We start from the raw sequence: 18,215 nt of genomic DNA on the forward strand, positions 1-18,215 counted from the left end.
GGTATGTATAATATTGGTTTCTAATTTTGACACTGACAAAACAAGCTCAAGTTGAGAAGCGTATGGTTGGCATTTTCATGATATTTACACGGGAAGTATCAAATCCAGTTAGCCGGACCAGATTATTCTGGTTAAGGTAGACAGATCAACCGGTTTTATTAATGATGATCGCAGTTTGATAAGAGAAGACTCAACGGCGTCTGGCTAATTCTCGCACATGCCATTTGCGGAAACATTATCGAGGCACAAAGTGGGTCAATGAAGCTAAGTTGTGTCAGACTTGTCAAACTGTAACGATCTAGGCCAATAAAGGGAACCAAAACACTTGTTTTAGCCGCAGGTACACAAAATATAAAACTGGGCCTAAATCAGGATCTTCGAGTCCCATAAACAGCTAAAAGTCCATAAAACTATGATATAATTTTTATAGTTTATTTGAGCGTCTTAATTGGTGTAATAGGTTTATGTTTTTGTTACTCATTCCTTAGCGGGTGTGTAGCAAAATACTTAAGAAAAGCGTCACTCGTCATAATGTGCATTTGTAAATTCGTCGCTGTAGCCGAATAGTTTAAATTGAGCGAGTTTTCACTTCATGTTAAAAAATTGGCACGGCTACACTTGAAAACAGACTGTAGATCCAACGATGATACTTCCAGATAGTAATTAATTTGTTCAAACTTTTGTTTTTTTATCTCTATGAAACCATTGATTAAATAAAAATCTTCACTTTAAAAAAATCATAAAGATTTCAAAAAATAAATAAATAAAAAATTGTTAGAGAAAAAAAACACCACAATCACAAATATTCCATCAGTTTCTTCGAAAATCGGAGCCATAAAACTCCTCGTATCAAAGAAAACCCTAAATGCCCCAACTACTCTTAATATCAAGAAAAAAATGCCCTAACAAAAAATGAAAAAAAAAAATCTAGAAAGTGACCAACAATGTTATTGATCAAGTTTTTTATAGACCCAAAATTGCATGCCTCAATTGAATTTGGAAAAGTTTCGAGCGCGGATTAGTTTGCTTCTGACGCGGTGGCTAATACAGATGAATGGTTATAAAGAGAGAAATAATTAGTCAATATTGAAAAATTCCAAACTACCATAAACTAAGACAAGAGTGCTCGTATATCAGGGCAAAACCCTAAATGTCTCAAATTCCCTTTGATAATCTTTGGTGTAGAAAATATAAAAAACCATAAATTTTGGATAGTATCAAATATTAAAAATAAAATCTTGAATAAAACGTAATTAGCTTGCATCAATTTGATTTGAAACGATTTAGTAGTGCGGGATAACTCGCCACGCATAAATAAACCGCGTTAGGCTTTTGCGATCATAAACAAAATCTTGACAGCGCGCAAAATTTAGTCCAGAGCATAAATAAATTAGCAATTTTCAAACCCCAAACGTGTAGAAAAGAATCGAAGAAAAATAGCTTTTTTATATTTGAACTCAGGGACCAACCCAAGTTAAAATCTTCCGAATTTTTTCAAAAAGAGGAGCAAAAAGACAGCTCGTGCCAGGGCGAAGACCTGAATGTTACTACTGCTTTTTAGGGTGTGCTAACTTTTACAGTCGTGCTCACTCTTACAAAAAAAATAAAGAAAATTTCAGAAAAGAAAAAATTTCTTTTTTTTTTGAGATTTTTTGAAAACAATCCCCCACACACAATTATATGTTTTACAGTAAGAAATAGTATCAAATAGACCAAGCAGGATGCCTAAATTTCATTAAAAACTATTTCTAAGACGGGTTAAATCTCCACTTAAGCGTTAATAGCACGAAATATATCGCGCGTCAATTATCCATCCCAAATTGGCAACCTTTAAACCCCTATATCTTAACAAAAAAATTATTTTGAGAAAAAAACAGTAGATGAATAATCTTTTTACATTTCAGCTAAATTAAACAATGCCTTTGGATGATATAAAAATTCCCTCGAAAAATGTCTAGAGAAAAAAACCACAGTGTCTTTTTTCGGTGTGGCTGTGATTCGGATTTAAATACTCATAGAAGTTGTCTCAGTATTAAAAAAAAAATGGCCTTATGAATACAAGCTGACCGCCAATAAACTTAACTCTACTACCAATTTTTCTTTTATTAAAGTTCATTCTAGCATTTTCTCACTTTAGTCAATCCATCTCTTTGGAAAAAATTAACTGGGATATTGGACCAAAAATGAATTCTATAACTTAGCAAAAATGTCCATTTTTTCAACTTGTTTTTAAACATTCGCTTTATTGTTGAAAATATTTTCTGAATTTAGTGTGATCGGAAGATTCTGCGCTACTCGCCCAAAAACTGGCAATATCTAGTTTTTTCTTACCCTTATTATAAAGGCTGTAAAGGAACTATGCATTAAAATCAATTTGGAACAATTTTCTTTTGCTATTTTTTTCAATTTTTTAAATGCTTTATTGTAGAATTTCTTCTCTTAAATCAAAGTGGTCGGAACATTCTGTGATATTTGTACAGCAACCGGCTATTCTTTTTTAAAAATAAAGCATGTTTTTGGTGAACTGGATTTTTAAAATGGCCGAAAAAACACGAACTGCAGTTCTAGTGTCAGTTTTTCCCAATGCATGGCTCGCGGGAAAATGTAAATGAAAATGAAGCAAAGTTTGCAAATTAAATTTACTACTGTCTACTTTTTCAACCCAAGGCGGTTTAATTTAACTGAGGTCAGCACATGAAAAACTGAAACATCAGATTTGAATAGTAGACTTCATGTTCACGTAATAATGACTGCAAACTTTAACAGACAGCTTAAGTGGCCAACTTTGGTGCATTCTCAGTCACGCTTATACCGATCTACACACGAAAACTGATATCATGCGGTTATTCTTATATTTTTATTACCAGCAAGGTTATTATATTAAAAATTCTCAAGTTTTTAATATGATGAAGCAGTTTATCGTCGTTTTTACGGTTGCCTAGTTTAAGAATGAGCTTAGCTTTTGTAAACGCGGCTGTTTAAATTAATCAAATTAGGCGAAAAGCATAAAAAATATTAAAAACAAAAAAATAAGCAATTTGCTAAGTAATAAAACATTTATAGTTCCTTAAAGGACAATTTCCTTCTATAATTCACTCCACAATTTCCACGCTGTTGTCCAAAATTATGCATATTGCATTTAAAAATCATTTTTAGTTACTTGCAAGTTCATTTTGCAATTTTGCCATAAAAAATTATAAAAGCAGCTTTTTAATAAGCATGAAAACAGTATTGACATGTGAACACTTTAATTTCGGTCAAAGGTGTGTAGGATTAAGATCGCATTAAGAATACTATACATCTAATTGAAAAGGCCCAGTTATCTTTTTTATCAACAGGTTAGGTAACTGAGTTATGCAATCCTGCAAAGTTACGCTAAGTTACGTAAGGAAATGCGTAGGTTACATAATGAATAAGGCGCTGCAAATGACTCAGAATTGGGTATTTTTGATTGAAAAGTGAACAAAAAGCTGTCAGTGTTGAAAATTTTTGAAGTGGAAAAAATTATTCACCTTGAGGCGACTGGTTTGTAATTAAATTTTTCTATCTGGATGATCCAGAAAAAAAATAAGAGAAGGGGGTTCCATCATGTCTTTAAAATTTTGCGACAGGAGGTGTCTTTTTGGCACGTATAAAATGGTAATCACTAATCGGAATTCTGACATGAAAAAGTAGATTTTCAATTTCCGGTTCGAATAAATCATCTAGATCCAATCCATGCAGACATTATTTCTGATAGTATAGATTGCTATTCAGCTTTTATAAAATAACACCGCCCACACCTTATTGAAAACGAACAATAAGTATAGGGTAGTGGAATAAACATGACAGGTTTTACAAAGGACAGGAATAGTCTGAATATATAATTATCTTTTAGGTATAATGCAATTACGCCATATGCTCCGCCGGATTTTATTGTTAAATCATGGATTCGCTTTCAGGGCTTTCCGAATTCTGAACTTGATTTTTTTAACGTTTGCCTGGAATACGGGTAAAATAAAGGAAAAACTGAAAAAAAAACAACTACCAGTGTTAAGCAAGCATTAAAAACAAAAATAATTAAGCGGATATAGAGCAGACAAAGCTTGGGTAGACGACTGGTGAGCCAAAAAAAATACAAATTGAACTATAAAAAATTTTGAGCCAAAAAAATTCCTAAGTTATACGAAAAACAAGAGTTGATTTACAACTAACAATTAAAAATCGAATCGAATGGCCATTTAAAAAGCAGACATGCTCAAAAAAATCTGTTGACAGGCATTCTGTTCAGTTGCAATCAGAACAGATGTGCTAACTGATTCAAACGATTATGTGTTAAACTAGTTGTTAACCCGAAAAAAGGTCTATACTCCGGTTTGATAACGCTTGCTAACCGCAAGCTTAATAAAAACAATTATACCGCTCCGAAAACTTGGTGATTCGCCTACGTAGATTAGAGTTTGGTTTTTCAGTGCGAGGTAGCATATTTTGGTTATAATCAGTAACAAAGCAGCGGTTAGATCAAAAGCCAAACAGGTCGTATGTTGGCTCTTCATAAATGTGTGAATATCTTTGTAGTTTATGCTCTGAAATTGAATCACTATCTTTTTCAGGCATATCTGTTCAAAATTCAATTTTTATTACAAATCGATCGAATCTAGTTCATTGGAATTAAATTTGATGTACATGAAATCAAGATTACCGATTTCCAGATTTTTCAGGAACGCCACTTAGGTGTGCCAATGACAATCACATCTTTCTTTCAAAAACATTCAATCTGCAGTTATTTCAGGTCTCGCCATTTGTGCATTATTCACCCAGAGTCGGAGAATCACCAAAGATATGAGCATGTTTTTTCAGAAATATAATTTGGTCACATAGTTTTATTTTTAGTCTCCATTTTACAGACTGCAAAGTAAAGATATAATATCTTCTCAAATGCACGAGGGGATTTCAGTTGAATGGTTTCACAGCAAGAGACGCATTTTGAATTTATGTTTTGCAAAAGTGAATTAAATTGGTCGGTAGAGTCAAATCGAAAATTGATTGAAAGGAACATTTTGTCATTGAGAGCGGATGTATGGCATTTGAGTGACAGATCGGTCAATTCCGACAGTTTCCAAGTACCTTTTATGACATTTAAAGGCTGCGATAAACGTTCAAGTTCACTTTAAAAAGTATTTATCCGCGAAGGAAAACCAATGTAAGTGCCATTAAAAAAGTAGAGAGCATTTGCCCCCCAAATTGGTAGCGACATGATTTTTCAAATTTTAGGGCATGAAATATTGCCAGGCTCTCTTGCAGTCAAAATTAATCACAGCGGCATAAAAAAATGACCAAATTCTTGATAAGAATGCAGCTGAAACTTGCAAAAGTTTCATCGAACAGTCGGTGGTATATTCGAAAAACTTTAGAGATATTCTAGAAATTAACCATATATAGATTTCTTTTTTTTCAGCAATTTTTAGCAAGCGAGTTGTTATTGGTATTATGAACTGTTCAAAATGTCAAAAAATCACAGGTCTCGTTAAGAACTACCTCTATAGGAAGGGGGGCATAGATGACTCACATTTATCACAAGTGTACGTGACCACTCCACTGTAGCCCCTGTCCCTGTCTATGGCTGTCACATGAGTCACCACAGAGCCCACAGCACTCGTGTCGAACACTCTGACGTCATATTGTGACGTCACAAACACGGGCGCATTGTCACTCCTGTCACTCACCTCGATTGTGACGTAAGCATAGTCAGCCTTCTCTGGCACACCACCTGAAAAAAACGACATTTATCAACGTTTAGAAACCATAATTGTGGAACAGTTGTAATAATTAGATTAAAATGGTTCATCTTGATTTAAAAACTTTGCAAGGCTTCGCAAAAACTTGAAATTTAAAAATGCTTTGAGATTTAAAAAGTATAAAGGGATTCGAACTCCGCCATTCGGCTCAAAATCCTCACGCAGCAGTAGCTCCTCCGCTTGTCAATTTTGCGTCGGATGAAGTTTGTATCATCTCAGCGCAAAAAAAAATCATAAACTACCACCATTGAAAAAATATTCTTCCAGAGTCAGTACGCATGAACTATAGTTTTCGCTTTACCCTGAAATAGTATCTCTATTTCGCAAACGAAAAAATTGCGTCGCTCATTTCTACCTGTGTCCATGGCTCTGACTCGGAGAATGTGTTGCCTGGTAGTCTCGTGGTCCAGAGGGAGAGCCAGCACTACATCGCCAGAGACAGAGATGACAAAGTGGCCTTCACTATGGGGAGTGAGACAGGCATCCAGCTCGAACTGAACCTGACTCGAACAGTCTCTATCTGTGGCTGTAAGCTAAAAAAACAATGAACATTTAAACCTAACGATGACCCAGACCAGATAAAATAATGTTTAAATGAATTCTACACTTCGCCTTTGTGACCCAAAAAAAGCAAGAAAAACAGCGACATTAGAAAAAATACTATGCTTCTTTTAGGCTTTAGATGATTGCTGTTACATATGCAAAATGAATGTCCAAAACTACTTTTTTTTTCAGCAGAAGCGAAGCAAAGCTTCGCACATGCGAAACTTCAAAAAATCAAAGAGCAATTTTGAAACACTTAAAACACAACATTCAAAAAAACTGGAAAATCAACTAAGATTTGCAAAAAACCAAACTACCGAATTAAACACAAACCGTTGACATCTTAAAGAGGGAGCACACTTTACCACGTTCATCGCGTATAGCAGTCACAAAACATTAACACACACACACCCGCGCACACAAACACACGCACACACACGCGCACATACATACGCACGCACGCGCGCACACACACACACACACACACACAGAGAGAGAGAGAGAGAGAGAGAGAGAGAGAGAGAGAGAGAGAGAGAGAGAGAGAGAGAGAGAGAGACAGAGACAGAGACAGAGAGAGAGAGAGAGAGAGAGAGAGAGAGACACTAATAGACTAATAAGTAGACTGAAATTGATATGCTCAAAACAGATGAAACAACGGCTATAGCAACTGAGAATCAATGACCTTGAAAAAACTGTAGAAAAGCCAATCAAGAACAAGAATAAAAAAAATTGCATTTCTTGAAACTTTTCTGGAAAATTTAGACACAATTAAAAATGTATTCTTATAGTGTGAACTCGACGCACACATTGTGTAAACTAAACGCACACAACTAAACTCAGTAACTAATTTAAAAAAATAGTGAGCATTAAGGCCAACAAATTTCGCCGAAAAACAACTTTATGTTTGATGAATTTCAGCTTTAAAAAAGTACAAAAAGCTTAAACCTCAATAAACAGCATGAGAGTAAGCAATTCGTTAGCTTAATGGGCGTGCAAATACAGAACAGAAAGCGAAAAAAATGGAAAATTGGCAAAAATAACAAATTTTTGATTAAAGCACTTTTACCTCGCATATATAAAGAAAAACACTACTAAAGAATCCCCAGTGATGCTAACAAGTCTGATCATTGATCAGGGCAAAGCCGTGAATGTTCCGACTGCACTTAAGGCCAATTAAATTTTTTTTTTGGTTGAATAATTGACAAAATAACTGAAAAAAAAAAAGATTAATTGAAAAAAAAAAGATTAATTTTTTTTCAATTTTTCTTCATTTTATCCCCCCACACGCTGTGTAAAAAACTAAGGGTGTGTTGAGCGTCTCGAATTGTGATATTAGGATTAAATTGCTAGCCTTAATTCAATTTAGAACGCATTAATGCTTCTTACGAGTGTCATAAGTACGCAATATATTGAACTTTAATTATCCCAAATTGGCCAAATTAGCAATTTTCAAACGTCTGTAACTTTACCAAAAAAGATCACAGGTGAAATTTTTTTTTTGAATTTGAGCTTAGGATAACAATATGTCTCAGATGGCATAAAAAATTTCTGTCAAAAACGCTTTGTTAACAAGTCAAAAATTGACAGAATAAAAAAACACACCAAGCATAGATATTCCGCATTTTCCTCGGAAGTCGGAACAACAAACCGTTGAAAGCACATGTACTGCAAGCAACTTATATCACGTGCTGAAGTCTGTGAAGAAAGTTGATTATGAGAAAACTGTTCAGTACACGGTAGCAATACACTAGCTGACACAACCCAGCTGACACAAGTTTAAATATATTAGCAAAACGGAGCTTCGCGCAACTTACGACGCAGCACAGACGCATGATGGCACACCATCCGATAGGACAAAAGACGCAAGTCGATAACTTTTGCAAAAAATCAAAAAAAAATAGATTCACGAAACTTTTCCTAAGTTTGTCTCGATTTGTACTCAATTAAGTTCATTTTCAGAAGAAACGCTAAGTAAAACAGTTGAGTTTTAAATGAGCATCGGAACAACACTTACAAAGTAACAAAGCCGTTGAGCCAAAAACAAACTTTTCATAAAAAAAACTAAAAACTAAAAAAAACTTTAGGTACTCTCAAACATACACACGCATGATTTTTCCCCGCTCAATAAGCTGAACAATATGTGGTCACAAGCCGAGACAAAATAAATTGAAAGAAAAAAAAAGAAAAAAGTGTAATATATCAAACCGTAGTTGCAACCAACACAAGAATTAAACTTTAAAAAGAACGGACCTTTAAAATGCAGATTTGCTAATGCAGAATTCAGATGATATCTAATCTGCGACTTTTTTTGAGAAGTATAAGGGTCTGGAAATTAATCTAAATTGAAATGAGGCAAAATATTTGGTCTAAACATTACGCTAGGTGACACTACCTATTATATCCTTTCCATTTTTTACATATTACACATGATTAATGCCAAGAAATTAGGGCATTCTAGTTTTGGATATATCTCACTTTTTAAAATTTTCTCAAGAATCGTTTAAAAAATTAGTAAGAACAATTTTGTTTTTCTCTTTTCACTATTCAATTTCATCCATTCACCTCACCTCATATGGAAGACATAAAGTGAATCTGTAGATTACGTTTTATCTTCACACAAAATTTGAATTATTGGGTACCAAATTTAAAAAAGTTAAAATTTTTTCGAAAATTTTATTTCTTCAAACAACTTTGATCATATTATTCTGACAAACTCGGAGAATGGTCGCAATAATGCTTACTAGCTTATGTTTTATCTGCTTGTCAATTGATAGAAGACAAAATTAAAAGATTTAATGAATATTGTTCTCAAAAATAGATTTTTTGTTTTGAATATTAATGTTTTGTTATTGTTCCGAACAGTCTCAAAGTGTGGGAAGGATCTATGGTGTAGGGTCCTTTTTTCAATCATTTCCATCCAATTTTGACTGACTTAGCTCTAACTCGTAGATCATCAAGTGTAGTATCATAAAAAAACTCTTATTGGCCGTGTTACGGAATCTAGATAACTCTCAGAAATGTTCTCTCAGTGTCGAGGAAAACTGCTTTGATTTTTTGTTTCGCTTTTCAGACTAATTACAAAATTTAGATGATAGGCTGACCCCCGAAGTTTAGTTCTACAAGAAATAAAACGCTATTTTTTAAATTAATTTAAATATAGTTACCGCTCGTTCTTGCATTTTTCACTTAGTTCTATAGCCCTTTAGCAAAAGAAAACTAACAAAAAGTAGACATATTGCCATTAAAATGTTTATATATTTTTTCAATTAAAAGAAGATTTTTTGAGTTTCTGGCTTTAAATCAATTTGGTCAGATCATTCTGTGCATTTTTGCACATCAACTAGGTATTATTGAAGTATAAGGGCAGACGCTTGCTAGATTTCAAGATCCCGTTGTCTTACCTCTCCAAGTCTTATTTGATACTGCGCAATTCTCTCTTTCTCTCTTACATAGCGTGCGGGGAAGGAAATATTTTCTTCAAAAAAATAAATAAAAACTTCATCAATTTCTCATAGACGTTAAAGGGAAGTCTGAACATTCAGGGCTTCACCCTGCTACGAGTAGTCTAGTTTAGTTCTAGAACTACATAATATTTCAGTTTCGTAAAAGGCGTCAACAGAATGCAAGCAATGCTCCCTTGAATAGTAATTTCATCAAACAACCCCATTGAGAGGAACGACTCTATGATATAAATCAAGGAATACGCTAACAACGCAATAAAGAATAGCTAGCCTTTCGAACAACAGCCTCTTTAAAAAATCAAGCAGAAACATGAAGCGATTTTTCAAGCCTCTTGAGTTTACATTAGGTAGTAAAAATACCAATATGGCGCCTTACGAAAAACGCTTGGCTAGTATCTAAACAAAGAGATTTCTGAATATGTTCTCAAGGATTATCGAATCTAATCCTGGCCTGACAAGAATTAGCTTGATGAGTTAACTAATATGTACCGCCCATTGGTTTTTAAATTTCCATATTTTTGCAAATGATCTGACGTATTTACATAATCGGTAATAGAGCTAAAAAGTGTACTCCAAATTTTGTAAAAAGTGTAGCCATTTCTTTGCACAAATTCCAGACTAAAATGGAACAATTCAGAGCTCTAATGATGGAACAATTCAGAGGGGTTGTTATTTTTCAAAAAAATTTCCCGATTTTGACCAAATTTTTTGCGCCGCAGCCGAACTTTTGAAAAAAAATCAAAAAAGACGTGTTTAGGAATTTTTTGGAAAAATTTGACCAAAAAAATTGCGATTTTTGGCGTGCGTTTTCCCCTCAAAATTTGTATATATTGGCGACTTAAGAAAAAGTTTTAGGTTCCGTCAGCCAAAAATGGGAGTCTTAAAACTACCAAAGGGGGACCCTTTGGGTCGTCAGGGCTCGAATCCCTGAGTAGGGGAGGGGGTAGGGGCGTCCACCACCTCGCCTAAACCCGCTACTGCTCTAAATAGTTCTATATTCAGAACTCTATCTTGAGGACTATGCAATATCATTAGAGGATACAGTTTAGCCTAAGCAGTTCTTTGCGAGCCCATAAAATTCTGCAAACTTTTCAAAACACGAAGCCGTATCATTACCTAGATATTTTAATTTTTTAAGCGCTTTACAAGGGAAAGAGAAGGAAACTGCAGGAAAAAATAGCGAAGTAATTTATTGATGATTGAGGTGTTGGTTTTTAGCCTACCGTGTACAGGGATGTTCCAGGTGCCATTGTCTCTGGCACCTCAACCGTGTATTTCTTCTGACCGAATACTGGCGAGAATTCATTCACGTCCAACACTGTGATCGGAAACTAAAAAACAAAATTAAAATATAATGATTGGAAAACTTGAATGAACATTTAAATTATTTTTGCGAAATAAGAGAGAGAGAGAATACATAATGAAAACTATTATTGTAAATAAAAATCAATGATCATAATAGCATCTGAAACAGGGTATAAAAAATCTGCCAAAAATGCTACTATGAGTCTATATATGCATGTTTTTTCAAAAGTTGGAACGAGCAACCACCGGTTGCAGAAAGTTGGGCTATGAGAATGTTTCCAAACAAAGCAAAAGCTTTTCAAAAAAATTTGATTCCCTTATTTTGATCGAAACTAGTATTTCTCCAGGCATCCGGAAACGAATACTTTTTTATGCGCAAATTTTATTCGGAAACCCAAGATTTGAACCAAACACCATGTTTTTTTTATCATTCATGTGATCAAGTGCACTGCTCACAGTAATGTTGGATGAGAACTTGACTCCGTCAGTAGCAGCTATGACCAGATCATATTTGTCTCTCTCTTCACAATTTAGCCTTTTGGCCACCACTAGATTCGAGCCCACTATTGCAAATTTGTTGTCGTCGTTGCCAGCTAAAGAAACATCAAAAGGAACAATGAAAAATTAACACTGTTTCAGATTTGCGACTTGATGAACTAAAAGTTGCCTGTGTTGTTACAGAAAAAGTTATCTGATTTAAAAACATCAAAAAATAACAGTTTCAGCATAGAGGCAACCAGTACGCACAAACTAGTATCAAAAAATTTGCTGCTCAAGATCATTTAAAAGTTGTTCTGCGAGGTACATTAGACAGTTATTTGGAAAAATCAGCTCGTTGAAGAAAGATGATGATGAAATATTGTAATAGACATAAAAATTCTGATTAAAGACCCTTCAGCAAGATTTACTGACCAAGAATGATGGGTCGTACGAGGTCATTCTCATCACTGGGACTTGAGAACACAGAGATCTCGGTCACCAGACCCAGACTGTTCTCGGCCACTAGGGTAGGCAGTGCCCTTCCCTCTGACTCCGTGAATTGGCTGATCATCAGGAAGTCTCCCTGGCTGTCGTCATCTTCTGATTTCTGCTGCAGGTTGATGATGATACGGAAGAACTTAGTATTAGAAGGCGCACCTTTGTCCGTGACGTTGAGCTAAAACCCAATTAGAAATCAAAGTGTTAACTACTTTTCTACTTCATAAAAAGAGCATTTTTCAATAACCTCCCAACTGCGGCGCTGTACTTTTTACAGATTCGCTACAAGACCTGTTTTGACCATAAATCAAATCTGTCTTTAAGGATAACGGTTCTCTCTAAGCATTGAAGACATTGGAACCTATTTAGTTGCTAAAAAACTTGACTTGCTGCAAATCCTGACTTGCTACAAAACCTGTATTGACCGTAAATATCCGTCGATTTGAATAATTTTCCATTCCTAAGCCTCTAAGTAATTGATTCTAATTAGTCGCAAGACCCATCTTCTGTTAAATTTCCACTCAATATATCAAATAACAAGCATAGTACTTCAAACATCGTTAATTTTAAATATCCTAATTGTCATTAAAACCCACACCCTTCATATTTTTGTGCAGCGTCATTTAAGATTCCGTTTACTCCGTAAAAATCCAGTTCTATATAGATTAACAGAAGCAAGCCGCCTACTTAAACTTATCAGCCCGCCATATTTCTTAACAGAACATGAAAAGAAACCTGTCCTGTTAAGCGTTTTTGAGCCCTATAAATGACCCCTTAATTTGTGTCATAAATCGGGCAAATGGAGATCCGCTAGATTTTAACATAGCAACAAATCTTTTCCTGCTATTCCGAATTTGTCAAGAGGGGAAAAAGGGTCTTCGGTTGATTAAGTCAATCCCAACCAGACTCGCTTAGCCAAGTGTGAACAAATTGGCCAAATATTTGGCTGTTTGGGCTAAATATCATATATTGAAGCTATGTAAATTGTTTAATACTGGGACGGGTACTTCTATTGTACAAAACACGCACGTGATCAAATCTGGTTGATTAGTAAATTATGGGAGAGATTTAAGCCAGACTTCAGATTCTAAGAAAAGAATAAATACGTCTCATTTGTGGGTCAAATTTTAGTTGGATTTACTGTTTCTAATCTAAAATATAAACAAATAAGAAATTAATGTTAATTCTGTAGTTACTCTGGGCTTTCCGATTTCGACAGGAACCCCGGTATATGTCCTCAAATAGTTGAAAAGAGAGGCGTATCTTGGGTTTTCAGAAACAATTTTTGCTGTAATTTTTTTGGGTTTTCGAATACTTTAGCTTTGAATTTGTATCTGATTTTTCAAGCGGAGAATTTTTTCCAATTTACGATTTCGAAGCTTTTCTTGTGGATTTTCAAATAGGGCTTCTCTGCGGTTTTCCCCGACCGTTGATTTTCGCTACATGAAAGATTCCATCACACATTCTGAATGTTTACATATATGATAACTAAATTAGTTCGAAGACATTTATCCATCTTATATAACCTAGTAAAGTCACTGGTTAGGTTACATCGAACAATTGATAGTTATGTCCAGGGGCGAATCTAGGATTTTCTCGAGGGGGGGGGGGGGGCGGATTTTCAAAAAATTTCGAAAATTTTGTCGACTTTTTTTTAGGTCGACCAAATTGATTTTCTGAGCGCTCTCAAATTACTCTAAAGACCCTATTTTGATCACATTTTGAAAAAACAAGCCAAAAAAGACGTTTTTAGGCAACTTTTGGAAAATTTTCACCAAAAAATCGCATTTTTGGGATTGTTACTCTAAAGACCGTCTCGAATTACTCTAAAGACCCATTTTGAGCAAAATTTTGAAAAAACAAGCCAAAAAAGACGTTTTTAGGCAATTTTTGGAAAATTTTCACCAAAAAATCGCATTTTTTCGGCGCGCTCTCCTCCCTCAAAATCATTATATAATGGCACCGAAGGCACCTTTAGAAAAACTTTAGGGCCCGTCACGAAAAATAGATATCTCAAAATAGTCGGCAGGTGTCAAATTCCTAAAGGGAAAGCGTCCCCCCCCCCCCCCACCCCTCCTTAAACCCGCTGGTGGTTATGTCTTAGAGAATGATCAGTTAAAATCAGTGAGTCTGTCTGCTGATCGTAGATCATAGTCATAATTAAGGCACGTTTTCTGGAATTTTTTTGCAATGAAAACTTGTAAGTAAAATTAACTTGTAAGTAAGTAAAATTACTGTTCCCACCAACCGATTGATAGGCATGCGGACTAATCGGGCCATGACAAACATATTTGGTCTTCATAATTAACCTTATAAAACCACTCATTACATCATAAAATTGATGCTCATACGAGGTGGGGGAAAAGGAAAAAGAGCCAGTAAAAACTTTGTTCTCTTTTGGCCAATTTCAGAAGGCTCTTTATCCTTTTCTTCCACGTTCCACCCCACCCACGAATTTTTTAAGTAAAAGTTTCGCGCTCTTTTCCGCGCACCAGCGTATTTTTTGTTTACATTGTCCAATTGTTACAAAAATGGGAAGGCCGACTATTTAGGCCACGATAAATATTTTTGGATTTCGGTGAAATTTGGGGTGATTTTCTTGACTATTTTGATAATATAAAAAAAGAGTTTCTCCGCCGACCCGGACTCGAACCAGGGACCTAAGGATTTCAGCTTCTCTACAGTCCTCCGCTCTACCAACTGAGCTATCGGCGGATGAATTAAACTTTGCAACTAGTGATTTACAAGCCATGGTACAAGCCATAGCAAAGAGTTTGGTATTAAAATTGATTCGATAAATGAACCAAGTTTGAATACATGAAGCCAAATCGAATCATACCGCCGATATCAAATCATAATCTGAGAAACAAATTAAGAAATAATGATTCCAATTTCAGTTTATCATTTACTTTGATCAAACTAATACGCTGAATCGGTACGTCATTTCGAGTCCAATTTAAAATGCTTTTTTTAAAAAAAAATCGAACAGTTCATTGTCCAAAAATTTTTGGAAAGTGCGGCAACGTAAATGTGTGACAAGGATTTTTTTCCGGCGTCGAATTGAAACTACGATTTTTTTGATATATTGTGTCGAGTTTTTTTAGGTCTGTCATTTCCAAAATTTTGAGCTCTGCCGCAACCCATCAATTATCATATTTGATGAAATTTCTGCGCCGCAAGAAATTTTTTGAAAATAAAGCCCCGTTTTGAGCACTTTTTGTACGGATTTGCATGTGCAAGGTTTTGCGAATCGCTTTTTTTTGCTGGGCGCACTCCTCACTCAAAATTTGCGCAACTTATAGGCACCAAACAAGTCTTTATACACTTTTTAGGGCTGGTCAGCTAGAAATGGCAGTCGAAAATTTTACCAAAGAGGAACCACATTTCCTTTAGAAAAAATTGGCAACCAGAATCGAAAACTACTGATCATGGTCCATACTATGGCACAGGGGATGGTCATAGTTAGTGTCTTACATTGAGGTCGATGATGGCCGGCAAAGTGGGCAAGGACTGGCTGAATATGTGTCCGAACTGGTCCACAGACACCTTCAGGTCCCCCTTCCCATCCAGTTTACCCCCCTCCATGTCACTACAGCTGACTCTCAAGATACTGTAGCTCAACTCCCCATTCACTCCAAGGTCACGGTCTATCACCACCACTCTGAAAACATCCGAGCAATTAACTAAAGTTTCCATCATTATTTGGCTCTTTTCCAGTTTCCCAACGCACTCGTAAACTTACAACATTAAAATGTCTCACCTTCACTAAGACGGCATCTTGCATCTAAGAAAAATTGCTCAGATCGGTTTACTTGTTCACACTTACGTGCGTAAAAAATGTTATGTATGAAGTTATCCAAGCAATCATTTCAAGAAATAAAGTAAAAAGGGCTATAATGGCAAAGAGTCCAATTTTTGAATGCGGGTGGTTCTTGATTGGAAACCATGTCTTAAAATACGGTTCGTATATACAGCAGTAGATAATATTATATAAGAATTGAGAAAAAGAAGGTATTCGAAAACCTCGTTTCTTTTTACCGATTTCAAGAATGGCAGTATTTTTTATATGACAGTGAGCCATCTAACGTTTGAATTCTTACGCTCAGCCTTTTTTACCGGTCTTAAATTTATTTCAATCGAAAAGAATAGGACTTGGGAAAATGAAAAGAATCGAATAGGAAAATGACAAATAGGGAAATTGTGTTTTTGGTCTCTTTCTCATTATAAAAACCTCCCTCTAGGCTAAAACAAATCATAGCATTCTAGCGGTGATTCATAATTTTGCCTTTTGAGAGACTTTAATATGTTGACGCGGAGGGGACAGGGTGGTTTTAATGGAAAAGAAACCGTTTTTCAAAAGGTCATCAGAACAGGCCACATATTTCACATTACCTGTGCAGGAGGTATTTGCCCGTGTCTGGCTGGGGTTTGGCTGGTGGCACTAGAAACACTTCGTTCATGTCGAATAGTAGTTCTGGTGAGTGGTCGTTCGTATCAGTCACTCGTACCATCACCTTTGCAATACTCGTCAGACCCGAATTGGACTCGAAGTCGCCGTCACTTATCTCTACCTGCAAACAAGACAACTTTCATTGAGTTCCTACAATTTATCCACAAGAGAAAAAGAATGATGAGATGAGACTGGATTTTTATCTCATAGAGTAACCTCAGATAGAGTACATCGTCAAGTAAAGTACATTGCCTGTCACGCAAAATATGAAAGCAGCTAATTCGAAAAAAAATATATTAAAACAAAGAAAATGTCAAAAAAAACTAGATCTATCATAATAAATAAAGCCAGTTCTGAAACAAAAACCCACCAAGACAAAAAAAATTGAGTTTAGCACTCAACAAAATTTCAATAAGAGATAATGAAAACGGAAATACCTCAGCAGAAACACTTTAAGCCGAAAAAAATCAACAAGCTTATAAAAAGTTATCAAGTCCCCCTCACCATTAAACACACACAAAAAAATGTTTAATCATCAAATGAAACTAACTGAGACCACTAAGCAGATATAACTTGAGCCGAAGTCTAATAAGCCGAAAAAAAAATAAACTAAAAAAAAACAAAAAAAAGGAAAAAAAACTCAAAAATATAAGACCAATAAAAAGTTACCAAGCCCCTCTCGAGCTCAAAACGCAAATAAACGCATAATGTTTTTTGTTTCTGATTGAAAGACGCAAAACGGGCCTTTAAGACAAAATAAAATAGGCCGAAACCCATCATACAGAAAAAAGGAAAAGAAACAAACATACAAAAAATGAATTTCACAAACCGAGTAGGTAAAATTACAACTTTAAAAACAAATTTCGAATAAGTCAGATATTTAAATCGCTAAAATGCACAAAAGTATCTCTAGCGGTAAGTCATATTTTTCACAAAAATTGCTACCAAAGTGAATAAATGAACTAAAAAGTCGAAAAATGATTTTTATTAAGTAAAAAATTTCAAAAAAAGTTTTAGCAATTTTTTCATCTTCATTTTGTAGTTTTTATTAGGGGGCTTCAGAGGGTGATGTGAACTTTTAAAAACTTCTCGTTGCAGTTTAACCGTTTTCATTTAACACCATCGAAAATAAATAGGAAACATAAAATCATCAGGAAAATAAGCCGACAGAAACAAAGACGACTGATCTCGGTGCCGAATATCTAAATAAAACCCTGCCACGCCATATTTTCTCCAGTCACTTTCGTCAATTTCGGTGACGTAGTGTAGTGGGAACAACGAGAGTAGTCCATTGCTTTTTCGGTAGCACAGTTTTCCGACAACGACCATTGAAAATTTCAAATGATTAAAAAAAGCAGGGTCTTAGACCTTAAATTAAGCTCCCTAAAGAAATGACAAATATGACAAATATAGATATTCACAATTTCAGAGTTTTTCTTTACACACTTCAGACCAATTTTATCCACTATTCAGTCTTCGCACATGTGAATAGTTTATAAGCTGAAACTTCTAACTTTTTTCTCGACACTGAAAAATTTTTGAAATCCAAGTCACGAACAAGAGGGCTTCGACATAATACTAGCCCCAATCACCTACCAGTTTTCCTCGAGAAACAAATTAGGTTTTGCCCAAAGTTACAAATGCAAGTAGAAGAAAATATTTATTTACAAAATTTGATCGTTTTTGTCTGAAAAGTAGCTT

The 18,215-nt window shown here is 35.2% G+C and overlaps 3 protein-coding genes and 1 non-coding gene across 9 annotated transcripts in view; 1 reads left to right on the plus strand and 3 right to left on the minus strand.

Annotated features, from left to right (window-relative positions):
- LOC134840457 (adenylate kinase isoenzyme 6-like) overlaps window positions 1–18,215 on the minus strand; it is a 478,618-nt gene that overhangs the window by 225,632 nt on the left and 234,771 nt on the right. The window lies entirely within an intron of this gene.
- Window positions 1–18,215, plus strand: part of LOC134840454 (calmodulin-lysine N-methyltransferase-like) — a 525,993-nt gene that overhangs the window by 168,429 nt on the left and 339,349 nt on the right. The window lies entirely within an intron of this gene.
- LOC134839350 (protocadherin Fat 1-like) overlaps window positions 1–18,215 on the minus strand; it is a 216,854-nt gene that overhangs the window by 53,631 nt on the left and 145,008 nt on the right. For all 6 annotated transcript variants that reach the window (XM_063854866.1, XM_063854865.1, XM_063854868.1 and 3 more), the window contains exons 4-10: window positions 16,457–16,635; window positions 15,539–15,725; window positions 11,999–12,242; window positions 11,543–11,679; window positions 11,005–11,112; window positions 6,133–6,310; window positions 5,549–5,749 (exon numbers count right to left, since the gene is read on the minus strand). In XM_063854866.1, the coding sequence (XP_063710936.1) occupies window positions 5,549–5,749; window positions 6,133–6,310; window positions 11,005–11,112; window positions 11,543–11,679; window positions 11,999–12,242; window positions 15,539–15,725; window positions 16,457–16,635 (1,234 nt within the window). The remainder of the gene's footprint in view (window positions 1–5,548; window positions 5,750–6,132; window positions 6,311–11,004; window positions 11,113–11,542; window positions 11,680–11,998; window positions 12,243–15,538; window positions 15,726–16,456; window positions 16,636–18,215) is intronic.
- On the minus strand, window positions 14,697–14,779 carry Trnay-gua (transfer RNA tyrosine (anticodon GUA)). The gene is given in 2 exon segments: window positions 14,697–14,732; window positions 14,743–14,779. It is a non-coding gene; the product is annotated as a tRNA-Tyr (tRNA).

The sequence above is a fragment of the Symsagittifera roscoffensis genome, chromosome 2 (genome assembly GCF_963678635.1).
Source record: "Symsagittifera roscoffensis chromosome 2, txSymRosc1.1, whole genome shotgun sequence".
NCBI lineage: Eukaryota > Metazoa > Xenacoelomorpha > Acoela > Convolutidae > Symsagittifera > Symsagittifera roscoffensis.